Source organism: Asterias amurensis, chromosome 19 (assembly GCF_032118995.1).
Source record: "Asterias amurensis chromosome 19, ASM3211899v1".
In the NCBI taxonomy this organism is placed as follows: domain Eukaryota; kingdom Metazoa; phylum Echinodermata; class Asteroidea; order Forcipulatida; family Asteriidae; genus Asterias; species Asterias amurensis.
The window spans coordinates 1430675-1451824 of NC_092666.1; the positions used below are offsets into that span (position 1 = coordinate 1430675).

General features: G+C 39.4%; 2 protein-coding genes across 3 annotated transcripts in view; one reads left to right on the top strand and one right to left on the bottom strand.

Moving 5' to 3' along the window:
- Positions 1 to 21150, top strand: part of LOC139951266 (uncharacterized) — a 221555-nt gene that overhangs the window by 122779 nt on the left and 77626 nt on the right. The window lies entirely within an intron of this gene.
- LOC139951233 (uncharacterized) overlaps positions 1 to 21150 on the bottom strand; it is a 108570-nt gene that overhangs the window by 24437 nt on the left and 62983 nt on the right. For both annotated transcript variants that reach the window (XM_071950010.1, XM_071950009.1), the window contains 16 exons: positions 18417 to 18653; positions 17680 to 17922; positions 17031 to 17236; positions 16505 to 16671; positions 14227 to 14377; positions 13532 to 13688; positions 12652 to 12756; positions 12131 to 12305; positions 10779 to 10845; positions 9932 to 10099; positions 9198 to 9312; positions 8233 to 8358; positions 7399 to 7618; positions 6760 to 7023; positions 5673 to 5879; positions 5015 to 5165 (listed from right to left, as the gene is read on the bottom strand). In XM_071950010.1, the coding sequence (XP_071806111.1) occupies positions 5015 to 5165; positions 5673 to 5879; positions 6760 to 7023; positions 7399 to 7618; positions 8233 to 8358; positions 9198 to 9312; positions 9932 to 10099; positions 10779 to 10845; positions 12131 to 12305; positions 12652 to 12756; positions 13532 to 13688; positions 14227 to 14377; positions 16505 to 16671; positions 17031 to 17236; positions 17680 to 17922; positions 18417 to 18653 (2759 nt within the window). The remainder of the gene's footprint in view (positions 1 to 5014; positions 5166 to 5672; positions 5880 to 6759; positions 7024 to 7398; positions 7619 to 8232; positions 8359 to 9197; positions 9313 to 9931; positions 10100 to 10778; positions 10846 to 12130; positions 12306 to 12651; positions 12757 to 13531; positions 13689 to 14226; positions 14378 to 16504; positions 16672 to 17030; positions 17237 to 17679; positions 17923 to 18416; positions 18654 to 21150) is intronic.

Here is a 21150-nt window from a genome sequence, read left to right on the forward strand (position 1 = left end):
GAAATGCTGCTTCCGAAAAGGAAAATAAGCTTGCCTTATCAAGATGAAATTCTAAGCCTTACTGAATGGAGATGAAACAGTTATAAATCGGACACTACTGCTTAATGTTTCATATTGTGACTTGAAATCTATAATGCAAAATGTTTACAATGTGCACAAATCCATACAAAAAACCTGTTCATGGCGCATACATAACAAACATGACCATAAAAACAAAAGCAACATACGTATGTCGTAATAGCAGACAAGATGCAATCATATGATTTAACAACAAATAAACAGTAAGCATTTCCACATGATCCTGACCATACACGCTTTGCATGAGATGTATTTTCAACCTGTTTTTGAATGTCTCAAGTAATGGTAGCCTTGTCCAAGGCTCTTACACAAGCACCCCGCTCTTAATTCATGAATTAACTTTATTGTACCAGGTTGAAATACCTTGTAAAAAAAAAACATGTTTCGTACTTATACATTGTAGTACTTGATATACCCAGTACCGTGCCAGTACAGCAGTTCTTTGCCCCTGCTACCTGGTGAAATCAAAGCGGGGTGCTTGCGTAGCCTTAGACAAGGCTAAAGTGATGGAGAAGTACGAATGTGATAGGGAAGTGAGTTTCATAACCAGAAAGCTCCATCGCCATAAGACCTAAATGAGTATACACTGTTATGTAACAATCAAGAACACATAAAAAAATAAATTAGAAAATATGAAAACACATTTAGTCACTGGTTGACATCAGAATCCAGAGTCTGTGTTTGTTCAATGAAAAAAGCTGCAAGGAAGACAGTTTATTCAAATGCGTTGACAAAAATACATCGGTGGATTATTTCTACCTACCCGAGTTTATCCTCCATGCGACTGTACATGTGAGCATGCAAGGGGAAAAATGAGCTCAAAATGAATGGAAAATTATATTGCTACTATAAACTATTGGTGACTGCTTTACATGTACATGTATGTTCCGACACCCCTATGTTCCGACAACCATATAATCAAATAATGATAATAATAATACCTAGTTCTTATTTCCTGCATTTCACAATTACAACTCAATGCGCTTTACATTAGTGCCCTGGTAATTGGGCCAATAACATCCTTTTAATCTTTCTCAGCTCCCTGGGGAGTATACAGCCTCGAGCTGCCGTGCTGCTCCAAAGGCTTTTTTAAACACAATATCAACGTCCAGGTACCCATTTATACCTCTGGGTGAAGAGAAGCAATTAAGTGAATAAAAGGGTAGCGACTAGTTCTTTCATGGCCAGTTAAAACAGGCAGGGTCGAATTGCCATGTGATAAAGGCCCGAGCCGAAGGCGAAGGCCTTTATCACACAGCAATTCGGCACTGCAAGGTTTTAAACGGCTGTGAAAGAACTAGTAGCTACCCTTTTATTCCAATTCATAAATGCCTTTTTGGTTAAAAGGCGCAATAAAGTAAGAAACTCTGTCAAACTTATCCATTTCTGGCGTGCTTGAGCTCTATATGTTTCTACCATGGTATGTACATGTACGACGTCCATGGTATGTACATGTACGACGTCCGTGTGTTGCATTATGACTGAGACGCCTATTTCCGACAGTTTCTGGGTCCGTTCGTGCACATGCGCATATAGTCTTTGTGTAACACGTTCTGGTTATCCTTTCACACACAGTGCGGCCAACTCACCGACAGCGCCTGCATCGCCCGTAACAAGAAACATCTTACACCAAGACTAGCGCGGTGTATCCGCTCACAACCGGTTATAAACACTGATCATTATAAAAGGTTTAAACACCCCCAGTGACGCGCTATTCACCAATAGGAATAGCGAAACTGTCTGAGGTATTTATTAGTAAAGTATAAAGCATCTTGCTCAAGGACACAAGTGTCACGACCGTGATTCAAACCCACATTCAGATGACTTAAGAACCAGAGTCCCATGCTCTAAACCACTCAGCCTCAACCCCTTGTGATCTAAACCTTAGAGTTAGGGCTAGAATGGGATAAGGACATTACATTAGGGGTGTCGGAACATAGGTACCGGCAAATCATACAACACAATGCTAAATAAAGATTAAATGTTAGGGTTTGCATTAGCAGTTGGTGAGTGAGGAATGGTTTGCTGTGACACAATAATTTAACCTTTTAGCATGTTTAGAAACCATTGTGGCGAGAAACGGCTTGTACCAGAATGCCCATACATGTAGTGGCCGCAAATGGCTGCAAAATCTGATCCACTTCCATTCAAAAAAAAATTCAAACACAAATTCTTAAAAATATTCAAACATTTGCCAAGATTTGAAGATCAAATGAAGCTCAAATGAAGCATTTTGCTTTGAAACAATTGACTTTTCAAACCAAATTATACCACATTATTTCTCTATTACACATTCGGAATTTGACCTCAGTAAGGATGCTATTTGACCTCAAAAAATCACATCATTGTGTCACTGCAAAATTCTAGCCTCTACAAACAATACTGTCCATTATATTTTTTCTTGCACTGTACGGAATTAAATATAATACGAAATGTTAATTTATTTTAGTTTAACATGTTAGTGCAAAGTAGGTGAACAAACCTCAAACAAGCAAAAACATATGTAGCAAATAGCAAACAGTGATTGATTTTACTTGTGCTGTGCTTTAAACTACAACTGACAACTCCCTCTGTACGTCATCCCCAGAGTGGTTTATTGTCTCTCGCCTTTGTCTCAGAAAAATAAACGCGCAGCAAATCACCACAAGAATCGTACTGCACTTACGCAGCACTCAATTTTTTATACTGTGTACAGTTGGCCATCATAAACAATGCTTGCAGTTGATTGGTTTCAAAAGGTCAACTTGCTGGAAATGGTACCAATAGTAGGAGGGTTGTTAAAACGGAAAACAAGAAATCATCTTCTTCAAACATTAATGAAGGTCATGATGAAAGGTCATCTATCAATAAGCCTTTTTGAGGTATGGCGGACACAATGCTACAACACTGTAAAGTTGTGGTAAATTTGTGCGTATTGACCATAGAAATTGAACAGATGTTATTCAGTGAAGTGCGCGTTTTAGGCGACGAGGCGTTTACACCTTAACCTAATGACCACCAACATGGTGAGCTAGGCATCAGTCGCGGCTTGTGACGCGCGCGTATCACGTCCGCCATACCTCAAAAAGGCTTATTGTGTCACACATGACATGCTTTCTCTAAAATGAGCTGCATAAAATAAAAAAAGGAAATACAGTGTGGTAAACCAAGTGCATAAGACAGCTTTTTGTGACATGAGTGGAGATGGCAAAACCTCTTGGTACTTTCTAAAAGAAATTCACACGACAAAGCACACACTTCACACACGTCTTACAATTCAAAAGTCTCTTTGGAATAAATAGTTATTTGCTGGTGACGCCTGCACAAGAAGAAAATGTAGCATTACTTGTTATAAACACTTAAATGGACAAAGTGAAAATCACTTCCATAATTTGAATTTTCCAACGTTTCATGTATTGATATGTATATATCCCACATTGGGTCATTCAACTTGATCTACGTCTACTCAAAACGAATAGGTTAAACTAAAATTCATGTCCTACATTTTCCAATGATTCCCATGTTGATACATGAGCTACATTTCTAAAACTAAACAAAGTCTCTGTTTGGCTTTACTTTCCTGAACATTTTTTAGCGGCTGCAAAGGGCCACAAGGTTTGACCTACTTCCATTCATATAAAAAGGTTTAAGTAAAGGTCATGTTCAGATATGAAATTTTCTACTGTACCCCAATTAAAAAAAAACATCTACATTTTCTGTCTCATGTTATTTCTGCTTTCAATGGGCAAGTCACAAATATATTTAAATATTTGAGACCACTGTAGTCACGTAGCAAGAGAAAGTAACAAACTTGGGCACTTTAAAAAGATTTCAGTCTTTTATTTTTTTGGATGTAAATTTTTTTATGTAAAATTTTGGATGTAAATTTTTATTGAGGTTAACCACACAAACACACACACAACATACCATCTGTTGAAATAAGACAACGTGGTCCAATAGAGAGGTAGCGTGTTAGAATGGAAAGAGATAAAACAAGCAAAAGTAAGTTAGTAATAATAATTTGTTACATAAACGCAGATTTTGGAGACATGCCAATCCCACCCTGTTTAATGATAAGAGACAATGAACAACATACTCTAATGAAACCAAGGATGCCTCATAAGTGAACTTATCATAGGGTGTGTTCGTTTAGCTTCCATGGGTCGACCCCGGTCTGCCCCGGTCTGTTCGAATAGCTTTGACGGGGCTCACCCGGGTCAGCCCCCAGTGCCCTGCATGTGGAGTGGGTCACTTGGGGATGACCTGAGGTGCATGCCGTCACCACGAGAGGGCGAGTTTGATCAATCGATTAGCTCTTGTCAGGAGATCACCCGAGTGAGCATCGCGGGGTAGACCCAAGGAAGCTAAACGACGCACCCACTGTAGCTTGCAAGCCTGAGGAGGAAACCTGTAAAGAAGGGTGCTTGCTGTATGTGAACCAGAAGCACCAGGATCAACACCTAACAGTCTTATTATTACATATTTCTGGTAATGAAACCAAGAATGCCTCACAAGTAACTCAATCACTAAACTCGCAAGCCTGAAAAAGTCTATTAAAACCAGAAACACCAGGGTTAACCCCTACTGTTCCACAGTAAGTGTTATGGGTTGTTTTACATGCACTACCCGTCCTAGTACACAGTACCTATGGCTTAATGTCCCATTCAAAGGACAAGCAAAAAGCATCTTGCTTAAGGATACAAGTGCTACGACCGGGACTTGAACCCACACTCAGCTGATCTGAAACCTCAGAGCATGAGTCCAATGCCCTTAACCGTTCAGCCATGACACTCCACATGCCTAATCCCATAATAACAAGAAACAATAAATACTTATAAGGCCACATAATAAACAATCAGTTTGAAAATACAGTACTTTTTTTGTACTTGGCACTTTTACAAAACGCCAGCTGTTTTGCAGTAGCGCTGATTTGCTTCTTCAAAATGTCTTCACGTACCTGGTGTGCATATCAATATTGGTCAGCTTTCTCCGATGGATGACCTTTCGAAGCCAGCGCACTCCCTCCATATGGGGGTCAATCAGGAACGGAGGTCGTTGCCATGACGATTTCTGGATAGCAAGATTCTCCATATCTTGTAGACAGAGACCTAAAGGATCAAGAACAACACATTCATTGCTTCTATTGTGTGTTTTTTTGCGTGGATTGTATGAGGGGTAAAAATTATGACTGGAATACGCGAGTATATATTTTTGGGAACATAGATTATTCCTTTTGAACATGCAATAGTTTTCCTGATACAAATGTTCTACATCAGGCAGGATTATTGTGCCCTAGAAGTTGGTGCTAAACAGAGACAGCTTCGATCAAATATGTAGCTCCTGTTCACCATACTTAATTGTGCCAAGAACAAGCCTCGTCACTTTTGCTGATAGAGCCGTCTTGGTATATGGACCCAAACTCTGGAATAAACTTCCAAATCATATCAGGGACACAATATCCTTAAACATGTTCAAGTCACTTCTGAAAGCCTATACCATCAACGACTTTAATCTGTGCCTCAACGCCTTTAAGCAAACCTTTGATTTAGGCGCTTTATAAATTATTTATGATTGATTTATTGATTGAACTCCCATAGTGTACCACGCTCACTCACCTTTGGTGATCCATTCTTGAAGGGCGCTCTCGCCCACCAGCAGTTTAATCAGCGCCTGAACGTAACGCGTGAAGTCATTGCTGCTAATCTGTGGAAAGTTATCCACTGTGTAGTTGTACTGACTCTCCGTTACTGTTTGAATATCTGGCGACCGGTACCCACCGTTGATGTCTCCTGGTACCCCATTTCTTGGTGTATCTTGAACAGCTGTTCATGGGAAAAAAAAACCATAAAGTTATAGCATAATGAGGCTGTCCTCACACCAACAATGTTAAAGAACAACTTAAAAGAAAACACTCAAACTAATTTGACTATTTATCCTTGTTTATTTTGTGCCATTATTTCAGGCGTGATATCTTATTTTTGGGAAAGAGTAGGACAATTTTATTGAGTATAAAGGTCGACCCACATTTACACATAGTAAAGGCTGCAAGGCACTGGACACCTTTGGTAATTGTCAAAGACCAGTATTCTTACTTGGTGTATCCCAATGTGCATAAAATAACATATCTGTGAAACTTTAGACTCAATTTGTCATAGAAGTTGCAAGAAAATAATGAAAGAAAAAACACCCTTGTTGCTCAAATTTGTGTGCGTTTAATATTTTGAGTGAGAAATTATCTTTTTCTCAAAAACTACATTACTTTAGAGGGAGCCGTTTCTTACAATGTTTTATTCTACCAACCTCTCCCCATTACTCGTTACCTCTCCCCATTACTCGTTACCTCTCCCCATTACTCGTTACCTCTCCCCATTACTCGTTACCTCTCCCCATTACTCGTTACCTCTCCCCATTACTCGTTACCTCTCCCCATTACTCGTTACCTCTCCCCATTACTCGTTACCTCTCCCCATTACTCGTTACCTCTCCCCATTACTCGTTACCTCTCCCCATTACTCGTTACTCGTTTTATGCTAACAATTATTTTGAGTAAATACAACAGTGTCCAGCGAATACTGGTCTTTGACAATTACCAAAGGTGTCCATGCCTTTAAAGAGTACCAGCGCCAACCTTTGTCCAAGAAGAGTACAAAAATGTACATTGAATAATTACAACAAAATGAAAACAGTTCAAAACTTAAATACCGTTTTCATTTTTGGTTTCAGTCTCTGCAGCAATTTCTCCTTCTTCCAAGATTGTTTCGTTTCGTTCTTCCACACCCCCTTCTTTCGCCTCCTCTTGCATCTCGACTCCGCCCACATTCTCATCATCAAGATCCCTTTGAATCTCTTGGGGCTGCTCTTGGGCATCCCTGGGCGTGTTCGGACCCCCGTCGTTACTTTGGACCGAGCTGATCACAGTGTTGGAGCGGGTGCGATTGGTGTGGATGGCCCATTCCACTATCCAGCCTGGGGGTTGGAAATCATTATTAATTGATATGTTACAACCAGGGCCAATTTCATAGAGCTGGTAAAACATCAATAATTGCTTAATACTTTTCTGCTAGGCACACATAAGCAGGATCAAGTAAAAAATTGTACATGGCAAGGTACATGTAGCTGCTACATAACCCTAATCTGGTAAGCATAAAGTTTGCTGCGCTTAACTACTTTTTGTGCTTAAATAAACAAAGACTCAGTTAAGTATTCTAAATTTTGTGTTCACTGTATCTACTTTGTGGTGAAGCACTCTCACCGTACCCTGGCTAAGCATAAAAGAGGTCAAAAGAGGGCGCTATAACGACTCTACAGATGATCAAAACAAACTACCATCCTATTTTATACCTTTCATAGGGTCGACAGCATCAATCAGAAGTGGAACACCTCTCTCCTGAAGACACATTGGCCATTGGATGGTGAGCATGACTCGTCGGAACTTGGTATCGTAAGCTCCGAGGTAGGTAGCGAATGCCGCTGCCATGGCAACAGCGCCTGGGATGGCAAACTCTCGCTGCGGGAGCGACTGGCAGATCTGGATGCAGTGTTTGTGCTCCATCTCAAGAATCTAATCAGAACAGTGATGAATGGGGGATCGACATTTATTATCATGGAACGAAAACTCTCCAATTGTGGTTAAACTACATGGTCTACAGCTGTCAAAACAAGCTTTCTCAGGAGGAATGAATTTTTTTCTTCAACAAAGTGGAGAAACTCTAGCTGAAAACACTCCCTTTTTCCCCTTTGTATGAATCTGAATTTCTTTTTTTTTCGGGGGAGGAGAGAATCCGGTGAAACCTGGATATAAAATCTAGAAGAAATGTTGGGGAAAAAAGGGTTCTTAAAAATAAATTAAATAATTCACTCTCTAATGCCTGGGTCACACCTTAATACTTCTCAGAACGTTTGAAATCACCCTAAAAAAATCTGCATGTCACTACATTACATGTACATCTAGCACCAGGATCCAAGTTTGGCAATTCCCTTCGTACGTCCTTCTCTTCCGAATAACCGGATAGTCGCCTGAAAATTTTGAGCAGCACCATCCCGATTAAACCTGTACGAGGTTGTAACAGACCGTAAAAAGTTGCTACTTTGTCCACTTTACACACAGTTTAAGCCCGTTCGATTACATTTTTTCAGAACGTAGTGAGAACGAGTTTGTTGTGACCGGGGCTTTACCTCTTTGAATTTGTTGGCTGTTTGTAGCTCTCTACTCATCTTCTTAGACAGGTCCTCTTGATCGTTCTTGTCAACGGTTGCTTCTTCAAAACTCTGAGACAGGTCTGCAAGACGCATCTCAAGGGCCTTCAAGGCATTGGAAGATAGGAAAGATGAAACGTAAGTCAAGTGTATTAAATAATACAACTAGATTCTTATATCGTGCTTTATCAAAACCCTAGGGGTCTATCCAAGCGCTCTGTATTATTTCCTGCAAGGTATGTGGAGCTATGTTTTGAAGTATGAAACCTATTCCTTCATAGCACCATGTAATAGTTTACAAGGTGCTGTGGCGCAATATGCTGCAAAACAGACTAAGAACACCGGGGCGAACCCCTTCTCTTTTATGTCTTTACAATAAGCGCAACGGCTTTACGTCCCATCCGAATGACGCAGCAATAATGGTTTTGCGTCTTGCTTAAAGACACAAGTGTCACGACCTGCAATCAAACCCCCACTCTGCTGATCAGAAACACCAGAGTTTGAGTCCGGTGCCCTTACCTGCTCGGGACCGACATGCAAAAATATTTTTTTCACATTAAAACTTGGAGGTTTCTTTTTTCTTTTCTTTTAAAAGAGTGAAAATACTCCGGCTGAAGCATCTATAAATAAACAATGTTTATCTTACACCTGTATCAGACTGGCGCTACAGAGTCGTGCCAAACCAAATTCAAAATTAAGTAAAAAAAAAGTTTGACATCGGAAACAGTTAGGAGCGACTGCATGTGTAGAAGTAGAAAGATCGACTGTTCAGTTGCTCGGAACTACTCTGAAGCGCCTTGTTTTTAGACGTCGATGCCAAGCCAATATGTTATGTTAAGATTTCCTGTCTGAATAATTATTTGAGTCGACCTAGAGTCGCTCCTAATCTATTAATCTATTTGGTTCGGGGCGACTCTGGGGGGCCTGTCTGAAACAGGTGTTACCTTCTTCTTATTCTCTAGTGTCGACAATCGATGCTCGGCTTCTTCCACCGCTGCAGTGGTCTCTTCAACCTTAGCATGGAGAGGTTTCACTTTGGAGATCATCAAACGATGGTATCTGTAAGACCAGAATAAGAGGTTAGCCAAACTCGAACCTTTGTTTGAAGTAGAAGTTAAAGGCACTGGACATTATTGGTAATGACTCAAAATACCAAATAAGTTTCTATGCTAATTTATATCTTGAGTAGTATGTCAGATTTTTGGCCCCAAACATTTAAAAATAGATTTGTTTGAGTGAATGGCATTTCAAAGAGTATCACCCGCTCTAACAAAAAAAAAATTCGACTTTTACTTTTAATGGTCAGGAACAATGACAAAAATTTAAAACGTTTCTCATAAAACACAAAAGAATTGGTCACGTAATTTATTATCCCGACAAAAACTAGTTTGAGCACTTTATTTCACTGCTACATGTACTAATAATTGGCGGACTTTTTCGAGCAATGGCTCAAATGAAAGGTTGTAATTTTCTCGACCCCCCATCAAAATACCAATTGAATTTTTGGGTCAAAATGGCAAAAAATCTGACATAGCATCTTTAATCTATCAAGTGCCTTGAATGACCAGAATACTTTGTGTAACACACCCACTGGTAAAAAGGATGTATAGTTACTGCATTTTGTGGAGAAACTCGGTAAATCTTTCTAGAGCTTTCCCATTATGAAACACTTCCTTACCTGACTACTCCTCGAACCCATTTACAGAGTGAAGCTGCAGCCAGGTTGTTGGTTTTCCTCTGCATGTTCTGAGGCTGAAATGAAGCCTTCTTGAGGTACGGCTCTACAAGGTTCAACGTACTCTCAGGAAGCTCGCTGTCGTCAAATAACATCAGCTCCTCTAGGAATCTGAAAAGGAGGCAAATAGTTTTGAATTTTTTTTCAAAAAAGTCTCCTGACAAACATGACCAAGCTAGTCGACATGTTGAAACCAATTAAGAACTCACTTCGTGGTAGTTCAGTTAATAACGATCCTCTATAAGCTAAAGCAGGAGTCCCAGCCGATTTTCTACCTTCCCCCCAGGTACAGTAGTAATTATAAAGCAGGACAGTGCTTTAAAGAACTGACAAGTCTCCCCGAAAATCCACAAATCTACTCCGCGGTAGTAGAGTATATAGCAAGAGAATTCTCTAAAGGACATAATCTACCTGGCAAGTAGACACACTCATGGTGTTACCGCAAACCATGTTATCAATAAACTCAAAGAGCAGGAACTTAGTTTTAAAGCCTATTTTCATTAAATTAATTTATTCTGGTTGTGAAGCCAAAGACTTTCAGAAAATAAATTACTATGCCAGCCAAGAACCCAACAGAGAGAAGACAAGGAAGTTTCAGTTTTAGATGTTGGAGGACATATTTGGCAGCACCGGCTGTATACTCCCCAGTGAGCTGAAATGATTTTAAAAGGAATGATTTAAGGCCCAGCGATCATAAATAATGTGGAAGCGCCATGAGCGTCACTATGTGACGGACCTGAGCGCTACATGTATATAAGAAGCCACTATTATTATTTATAATTATTATTACCTTTCAATATTAGCCATCTGACGTTTGGCACCTTTGCTCCACGTCAGGTCAGATGAGGGACTTTTCACTGAAGTAAAAACAGAAGTAACAAGCAATAAGAACGACATTCAAATGCAAAGGGTTATAAGCTTTCATTTAAAGGTACTGGACAATATTTGTAGTTACTCAAAGTAATTATTGGAATAAAAACTTACTTGGTACATAGCAAAGAAAAGAGCTGCTAAGATTGTGAGAAACGGCTTCCTCTGAAGTATCATAGTTTTTGAGAAAGTAATTTCTCACTCAAATAATTAAAAGTTTAGGCCTGAAGCCTGTTTATGTGAAAGGACACAAGTTTGTGCAACAAGGGTGTTTTTTCTCTCATTATTTTCTGGCAACTTTGATGACCAATTCAATTATCTGAAGTACATGTACAATGTAACATAGTTTTTGAGAAAAAGGTTATTTCTCACTCAATTATTAAAAAACTTCAGGCCTGAAGCCTTTTTGAGGCATCTGAAAGCACTCAAATTTGTGCAACAAGGGTGTTTTTCTCTTTCATTATTCTCTTGCAACTTTGATGACCAATTGAGTCAAAATTTTCACAGATATGTAATTGTATGCATATGTTGGGATACACCAAGTGAGAATTCTGGCCTTTGACAATTACCAAATGTGTTCGGTGTCCGTTTAACAAGGCTGGTAATACAAATTTGAGGTTTTTAAACAATTATTAAAGATGCTATGTTAGATTTTTTGCCAATTTGACCCAAAAATTTTGATTTAAAATTCAATAGGTATTTTGATGGGGGTCGAGAAAGTTACAAGCTTTCATTTGAGCCATTGCTCGAAAAAGTCTGCCAATTATTAGTAGCAGTGAAATAAAGTGCTCAAAATTAGTTTTTGTCGGGATCTCGGCAATATATCACATGACAAATTCTTATGTGTTTATAAGAAATGTTAAATTTTTGTCATGGTTCCTGACCATTATAAGTAAAAGTTAAACTTGTTTTCGTTAGAGCGGGTGATACTCTTTGAAATACCATTCACTCAAAAAAATCTATTTTCTAATGTTTGGGGCCAAAAATCTGACAGCATCTTTAAGCAAACAAACTTAAAGGCACTGGACACCTTTGGTAAAAGACCAATCCATTAAACTCTGCCCCATTGCAGATGACTAATCACAACCCATTGCGCAACCAAAAGTCAGACAAAATAATGTCCGACATGCGTGTGTGTATGCTTGGTGCGCGCAGAGTTGTGCAGATTGGCATTGGAGAGGTTGACGTGTTCTTGCTCACCAGGCGCCGTGGGCGGAGCCTAATGGATTGGTGTATTGTCAAAGACACCAAGTGAGAACACTGTGTACTTACATATCATTATGATAGAAGCCATGAGGTCTTCAATATCTACATCAGGCTTCTGCATTCCTCTCAGCTCTCCTAGTGAGTTGATGTCCAGTTCTTGTACAACCTTCTTGGTATCCTGCACGACGGCAACCGTCTTGTATACCGCCCTCGCATGAGCAAGTGAGTATTGCGGTAAGGCCTGAGAAGTAATTGAAATAAGGTATTTTAAAATTCTTTCATGAGTTTTTGGAACCTTTCAAAACACACAGGGTAATGTTCAACCACGTAGAAGTTTTCAAACAAGCACAAAGCCATCATGTGTAATTGCTCATGCCTAAGAATGACAGGGATGGGATTGGACAAAATGTGAAATTCCTAAAAAATGGCTTGTGCGTTTGGTTTCCCCCTTATTGTAAAATTCATGACCACGTAGACCTACATTTGTAGAACATCCCAGTTGTTACAGATCAGCAGGATGCTTACAGATACAAAGCTACACAACACTTTTAATTCATTTGAGGTGTACTCTCGGATAGCGATCATACCTTTTTCAGTTTCTGGATCTTCTCCATCTGTTTGTGTACAATCTTGATCTGCTGCTCAGCGATGGCCTTGTCCTGACCAATCTGAGAGAGAAGCTTGACGGTACCCTGGCAAAATAATAAAATTGTCACTCAGATTTGTAGCTTTCAGTAGATAGATCAAGTTCAAAGTTGCATATGGATGTGTCAATGCAAAAACTTTGCATCTCCTAAAATACAGCTTGAAGTTGAAATTGTCAAAACGATGTTTTACACTTAATATTAGCAGGATGTTAAAACAAAATAAGTATGCAACGAGAGATAAACTCAGATACAAATCACAAAAGTTTGGAAAATAAAGCCATTTAAAATGCCCAGCATTTGAATATTTCCTTTCCTGTAATTGGCAGTTTGTCCGCTGTTGGTTTGGACAATGCTCTTCTCTACAGTCTTCCTAACAACCAGATTTCCCGTCTTCAACGCCTCCAAAACAACGCAACCCGCATTGTGACACTGTCTAGAAAATCGAGTTCTATCACCCCTATTCTGAAACAACTACACTGGCTCCCTATCTCTCAGCGAATCATCTTCAAGCTGATTATCCACAAAGCACTTAATGGCAAGGCTCCCCACTGTATCTCAGAACTACTTCAAATTTACACTCTGTCAAGGAATCTCCGATCAAGTTTGATGCTTCTCCTCAATCAGGATTTTTTCTTCATCTGTGCCACGCATCTGGAGCTTTTAAAAAACCTCATCTTATGTCACATGTTTGCAAGGACTAATTTTGTTCTGCTGTTTTTCTTTCGTTTTGTATTTGGTTTTGCCGCGCCTTAAACACCCAGCAGGGTGGATATGTGCGCATTACAAATTATTATTATTCAATACAGTTCTACCAATTTACCTCTTTCCTCTCTTCGAGTACAACCAGTTCATGTTCAAGCTGCTTTTGTAGTTTGGTCGCTAGTTTGTTCTCTTTGTTGATGTGCTCAAGAGCTCGGGTCACAGTCACATGTTCGGTCTGGATCTTCTGCTGTCGATGATGGTACATGGACAAAAACCTGTAACAGATCAAATCAATTGTGCAAACTTATTAACAATACCTTTCATCTATTAATTTGATTTGACCCTTATACCAATGTGTGTTGGCACTGTATACTCGGTATTATCCAAAGTTCTGTGAAAAACAGCAAGTTACTTGTAATGTAAGTGAATTTAATAACTTAAAGGAACACGTTGCCTTGGATCGGTCGAGTTGGTCTTTGAAAAGCGTTTGTAACCATTTGTTATAAAATGCATTATGTTAGAAAGGATGATCCACACAAATTTGTCTCGAGATTTGCGTGGTTTTCCTTTCACTTTGAGAACTAACACAGTCGGCCATTTATGGGAGGCAAAAATTTGACTCCCATAAATGGCCGACCGTGTTAGTCGATGAGGTAAAAGGAAAACCACACAATTTCGTGTATGGATCACTATATTTTACTTTTAAATTATCTATCTATATGCATGTTATAACAAACGGTTACAAACGCTTTTCAAAGACTAACTCGACCGATCCAAGGCAACGTGTTCCTTTAATAACTGTTGAATACTAACCTCTCAACGAATTTCTCGTAGGTGGTATTGGTGAGATGGCGGTACTGGCCAGGCCCTTGTTCTTCTCCGTCTAGCTGTCTGATAGCCAGGTGCATGGTGGCCAAAAGATGGGCAAGGTTCTCGCGTTGAATGTGGTTTAACGTCTCTACATCTGGATACACAAATGGAAATTGAGTTACTCAAAAGCCGGATTGGTAGGAATGTTCTAATTAGTCAGGAGGAGACTCTTATCATTTGTTTTGCTCATATGCCGCTACAATTCCTTTTTGGACAGCAGTTGCTTCATGGATTAATTACAAGTCTAAGCGTAACATCATCCTTGACCATGAAACATTTTTATTTGGCAAAACAGATTTTAAGTGTAAAGCAGCTAACCTTATTTTATTAATTTGCCGTTTTCATATCTACAAAATGAAAATGTCCAAGAACAAACCATCCTTCTTAGTATTCAAAACAGAACTCAAAAATTGTTATGCCATGGACAAATTTATTTCCACTTGTAACAATAAGTTGGCCAGTTTATATCATACATAAATGGGATCACTATTCTGTTCTTTTCCAAGATTAATGTTCTAAGGGTTAATTCTCTTTAATTATGCTGTGTCTTGCTTTCACTAATACTGTGTTTGTTTTGACGATCTGATGTACGTTTTTATTTATCCCCACGGACAAAAAAAAAAAAAAAAAAAAAAAAAAGGAATGTTCTAATTGATCGGATAAGTATTCCATCCATACACAAAGATTGGAACAGTGACCAACCTGGATGTTCTTTTGAAATGCTCAAAATACTAATGAGCATATTTACTCAGATAAACACATCATGTTAAAGGCATGCGTTTTGCTGGTAACTGCTACATAAGCAAAGAAGAACTACACCAGTATTCAATAAGGGAATCAGTGTGTGGTGAAGAGGTTTTCAACTAGTGGTTCAATCCCAACGAGGCCTGGTTCTTGATAATTTTACCGAGACAAAGTCGAGGTAAATTATCAAGAACCAAGCCTCGGCGGGTTTAAACCACTAGTTGAAAACCGATTCAACACACTTTGATTCCCATTCATAAATACCTTTTCGGTCAAAAACATCATCACTTTTTGGTCAAAAAGTGAAATAAATGCAAAAATTATAATTGTTAAATGATTTGTTTCAACACAACACCCCTGCAGCAATGAAATGGTAAAGCCCTCCGCCGCCCTCGGGTAAACAACTCCTTATAAGGGAATGCTGTGCGCGTCGCGCGTATCGCGTGATGTGGCACAACTGTTTCAGCCGTTGCTCTCGACCAATAGGAATGAAGAAACTGTCTTATAAGAACAGGTGCAAGGTCGCGTGTCACGCCCATAAATTAACACTTTTTACCGGTCATAAATAAGGGAGGCATGCGAGGAGGAAACCTGGTAGACCTGCACTAACCTACACTGACATTAAAATGGACACGGGCCTGGAATCAGCAGATTTTAAGTCGACAATGGGGGACAAAAAGGCAAGGAGAACAATCGTGATTTGAGGATATCACTCGACTTAAAGACACAGTCTTCTCACTAAGTGTATCTCAACGTATGCATAAAATAACAAACCTGTGAAAATTTGAGCTCAATCGGTCATTGAAGTTGCGAGATAATAATGAAAAAAAAAAACACCCTTGTCACACAGAGTTGTGTGCTTTCAGATGCTTGATTTCGAGACCTCAAATTCTAAATGTGAGGTCTCGAAATCAAATTTGTGGAAAATGACTTCTTTCTCACAAAGTTCTTCACTTCGGAGGGAGCCGTTTCTCACAATGTTTTGTACTACCAACCTCTCCTCATTACTCCTTACCAAGTAAGGTTTTATGCTAATAACTATTTTGAGTAATTACCAATTATGTCCACTGCCATAAGCAAGTTAAAGGCATGGACACTATTGGTAATTACACAAAATAAATGTTAGCATAAAAAATTACTTGGTATCAAAATGGAGAGCTGTTGATAGTATAAAACATTGTGAGAAATGGCTCCCTCTGAAGTAATGTAGTTTATGAGAATGAAGTAATTTCTCACTTAAATAATGAATGACTTTATTCATCTGAAAGCACACAAGTTTGTGCAACAAGGGTGTTTTTTTCTTTCATTATTCTCTTGCAACTTCATTGACCAACTAGCCCAAATTTTCACAGGTTTGTTATTTTATGCATACACATGTACATGTATATACAATAAGTGAGTACTTGTCTTTGACAATTACCAAACGTGTCCAGTGCCGTTAAGGACCTCATACTACTGAAACACCCAAATGACTTACTGTTTAGATGGAACAGTGCATGATCCACTAGGTTCTCTCTAGACCAGTGTTGATACCAATGACAGCTCAGGTGTGCCGTTAAGGCTGGGTACTGACGGCAACGATCCTGGAATGACGCCCCGCTTGAAGAGGACACTAGAATCACCCGGAAGTTGCTGCATACAGTTCTGCAGAAAGGTGAAAACGGTAAATAAAGGAAAGTGTACTGTGGATTACGAAGTAAAATAAGGTTAAATCCAACTCATCTTAATTGATTTCTCTCAGATTTGTTTAAGTATGTAACTGATTTCCTCCCATTTAGAGTGAACAGTACTTCTCCGTTTTTCTGTGTAAGATCTAGAAAGCCATTTTAATTATTAACGTAATGTTTTACTCCAAATTTTTAACTATGTAACTGTTCATGTAATTCTGCTGCTGGCAGCGAATTGAATAGATTTTTAATAAACCATTAAATGAAATGAATGGAATGTTTCAACTAGTTTGTTCTAGTCATCGTCAGGAGACTGAAGTCTTTCCTCCAACTTACTTGAGAAAGAAGTCCCAAGCTGTCTCCCGTGTGTATGTCAGTCCAGCGGCAGTCACCTCAGTACGAATCGAATTGATGATGGAGGTTTGCTCCTCGGCTGAGAAGAGATGAGTGATGGCGCCAGTCACGACAAACTCACCCACGTAGACGAGGAAGTCTTCGTTAAGAAGCTCCTCATCGGTCAAAAGGAGAAGAATCTTCTCTCCCTGGAAATGATGGAGAAATAATAATAATAGTCACAGGTGCTTTTAAAGGGAGGGTCATACGTAGATTGGTAATTACTCAACAAATTAATGACATAAAAACTTACTGCTATAAAAAATGTGATGTAGTTGGTACCCACTGTCACTTCGCTAAAATATTCTTGATGAAAATACCATGTAACTTTTCTTCTGTTTTCTTAAGAAGTAGACACTGTATTCATCTAAAACTTTCACAGGTGACTTTGCTTGAATCTTTCTTGATAATTATGCCTGTATATCAGTATTATGTTGACAAAAAAACAATCGATGACCATCTTTAGGTGCCATTCTTAAGGAAACATGCGCCATGGGCGGGAAAATAATCAACACTCTGAATTGATGATATGAACAACAAAACATAAGCTTAGTCTAACAGACCACGTCAGTCAATAATCTCAGATAATTACCTTCACACCAGCCTTTGTATACGCTGCCACCAGATCAGCCTTGAACTGGTCAAGTTTGTAGGTGACCGAAGCGGACATCGGTGACGGGTTGACCTCAAAGACGCTGAATCCACACAGATGGGCGGCTAATCGGGCAAAAAGGTTGCTGAGACCTGGGTTACCCTCGGCTACCAGGGTAGCATGGCCGACATCATGGGGGGACATAATGGTGCGAGCGATGTGACAAACACGCTGAAGTGTTTCCTGAAACGCAATCAAATTATTTTGTATAATGTTGGAACACATTTGGAATCACCCATTAATGCAGACCCAGTTTGCAAATGACAAACTTGGGTTGGTACTCACTGGTTTGGGAAAGAGCAGTTTTCGACACCATCTTTCTTATCTGATCAAAAGCTCATGAGGCAAAAATATGTTGTTGATGGTGTCACAGTTTTTAAAGTTTACTGACACAAATACTGACAAAATTTCACAGGTTTATAATTTGAAGTATTGGAAAACAATGTTTACATTGAATACTTGGATCATTAACCATAATGAATTAGCAGTTAGATTGACTGGATCGGTCATTAGCACCACTAATTTGTGTATGCTACAATTAAGTCCACTGTTTGGAAAAGGAATTTCATGGAGATAACAGGTGTGCGTCGCCCCAAGAAAAGGATGTGACTTTTTAGCCCCTTTCTTTAAAGTCGAGCATTCCTGCAATCTAAGACAAATCTAGTCCCTAGACTCACTCTGTATAAAGCCAGCTTGATCTTGGCATGCGATTTGTTATACTCTTCCACCGCATCCTGCAAGAGCGCTCTCACACTGTCCACATCCTCGCAAGGTCGGTACTGATCGGTGGGGTCATCCTCCCCGATACTGCTCCCGGTAGAGGTGGTTCTGTAGCCCCCAGCGGTGACGATACCTGAATCTTGCTGTACGAGGTTGCTGAAGAGGGGCTGCGACGGGTTGATAACCAACTGAAGCTGTTTGGAAAATTTTAAAAAGTATTTTAAGTCAATTAAGTCAGGAGAGATTCTTACAAAAGGGGGAAATAATTGGAGCAAAATAATAATAACAAATTCTTATATAGCGCATTTCACAATAACCGTCTCAATGCGCTTTACATTAGTCCCCTGGTCAATGGGCCCATCCCTTTATTCTTTCTCAGCTCCATGGGGAGTATACAACAAGGGCTACCGTTTTACAGTGCTCCAGAGGCTTTTTCATTCACAATATCAACCTCTACCCTCGCAGGTACCCATTTATACCCCTGGGTGAAGAGAAGAAATCATAGTAAAGTATCTTGCTCAAGGACACAAGTGTTACGACTGGGATTCGAACCCAAACTCAAGTGACTTAACCACCAGAACTTGAATTTGATGCTCTTAACCACTCGACCATGACACCATACAAGTAGTAGTAAAGTCTGTCTCGAGCCAATATGGCTCATCAGCCTGGCATTTATATCCAGTTTCCTTTGCATTAAAGGCATTGGACACGTTTGGTAGTCATCAAAGACCAGTATTTTCACTTGGTGTATCCAAACATAATATCACAAATCTGTAAAGAATTTGGGCTCAATTTGTCTTCAAAGTTGCAAGAAAATAATGAAAGAAAAAAACACCTTGTGAAAAATAATGTGCTTTCAGAGCTTGAGAAATCAAAATGATTGAGTGAGAAATCGCCTCTTTCTCAAAAACTCCCCTACATGTACTTCAGAGCGAGTCATTTCTCACAATGTTTGTACTATCAACAGCTCTTCGTTGCACATTACTAAGTAAGTTTTTATGCTACTATGTATTTTGAGTAATTACCAAACGTGTCCAGTGCCTTTAAACGAGTGAGAATATTTCTATTCCCCCTGGACAGGATAAAAGTCCACACACGTAACTCGTCAAGCCATGGTGCACATTCAATGGATGGTTATTGTTAAAAAATGATATTAGATTTATGACGATTTAAAGGATGATCATGAAATTAAAATTATATGACAAATGGAACACACTAGTGATGGGAAAGACAACTTCGCATATATGTCACATTAGCAGTTTATAGTTTTAGTTTTTTCAGCATGAGCCTGAATGTCTATTTAGATGGTGAAACCTTGTTCCATGTATTTCCATCCCCTGGCTGCCACTTCCCAGGTTGCATTGTAAACTTGGGTGTGATCACTAGGGTCGATCTCACAAAGAGTTAGGACTAGTCTTAACTCTTTGTCCCTTGACTACAAGGCAGCTAACGATATTGACAAAATAGGGAGACTGCCAACAAAGGGCTGGATAGTTCAGTTGTTAGAGCGCCGGCACGTTAATCCGCAGGTTGTTGGTTCAAATCCTGCTCAAGTAAATTTTTCTCTGCTCAGACCCCAAATTACTTCAAAAGAAGTTGGAAAAACTGCAAACGTGACAATAGAAAAGTGGTACACTTGATTGAGTTTACTGTTTTGACAATAATTAAAAACAAGTGTTTTGGAATTAGACAATAATATGAGACTTTCTGGGACGATAGGTGGCAGCAGACTTACCGGGTAAAGCCATTGTTCTCAGAATTATGCGCATGTTCAGAACTACGTAAACAATGGGAATTTACCCGGTAAGTCTGCTGCCACCTAGCATTGGAAAGTCTCCCTTTTGAAACACTAGCTGGCAGCACACAACATTTTACCAAGAATGCCGACTGCCATTCGGAGCTGGGTCCATCGAGTTTCTTCAAGGGGAGATTGAGGGGTGGAAAGGAGCAGAAGCAAAAGATTTTGGAAAAAAACACTTAGCATATATTAACACTTACATGGTGTCTAGTACAATGCCTTACAGGTCTGTGATTCTATCTTTGTTTCCCTTCGATTTGTTTTAACTTTATTTTGACAGATTGCCTAACATCACAAGGCAGGATGACCACATAAAAGTGAGGGCTTCACCTAACTGATTTATGCTATCGACCCAAATCAACTGTCACCAGGGGCATTTTGCCACCTACTCCTGTGGCTGAAACAGGAATACCCCCTTCACACTCCATAAGAATGTAGGCATGGGTATAAGCTTGGGCGATATCGATTTATTTTATTCACGATATATCGCCGACAATATATCGCGATATTCGATATAATCGCGATTAATGAAATTTGACATCATCAGTCTTAAAACTCCAAGTGAAAGTTGTAGAAGAGACAGTCCTAGTATAAGAGAGGTGTTCTAATGACCTATTCTTCTGGTTTTACTCCAAATCTATGGGGTATCAGCTAGCAAATACATCGCAATATTTAATCGATATATCGATATATCGCAATTATCGCGATTATCGCGATACATCGCGTTATATCGCGATATATCGATATTTCGATTAAAACCAAATCCATCCGATATCGAAATCGTGTCCAAATTAATATCGCGATATTCGATAATATCGTGATATCGCCCAAGCTTACATGGGTATCATCCACTAGAAGCCTGCTCTACCTTTCCAACTGTTTAAGATGCAGTT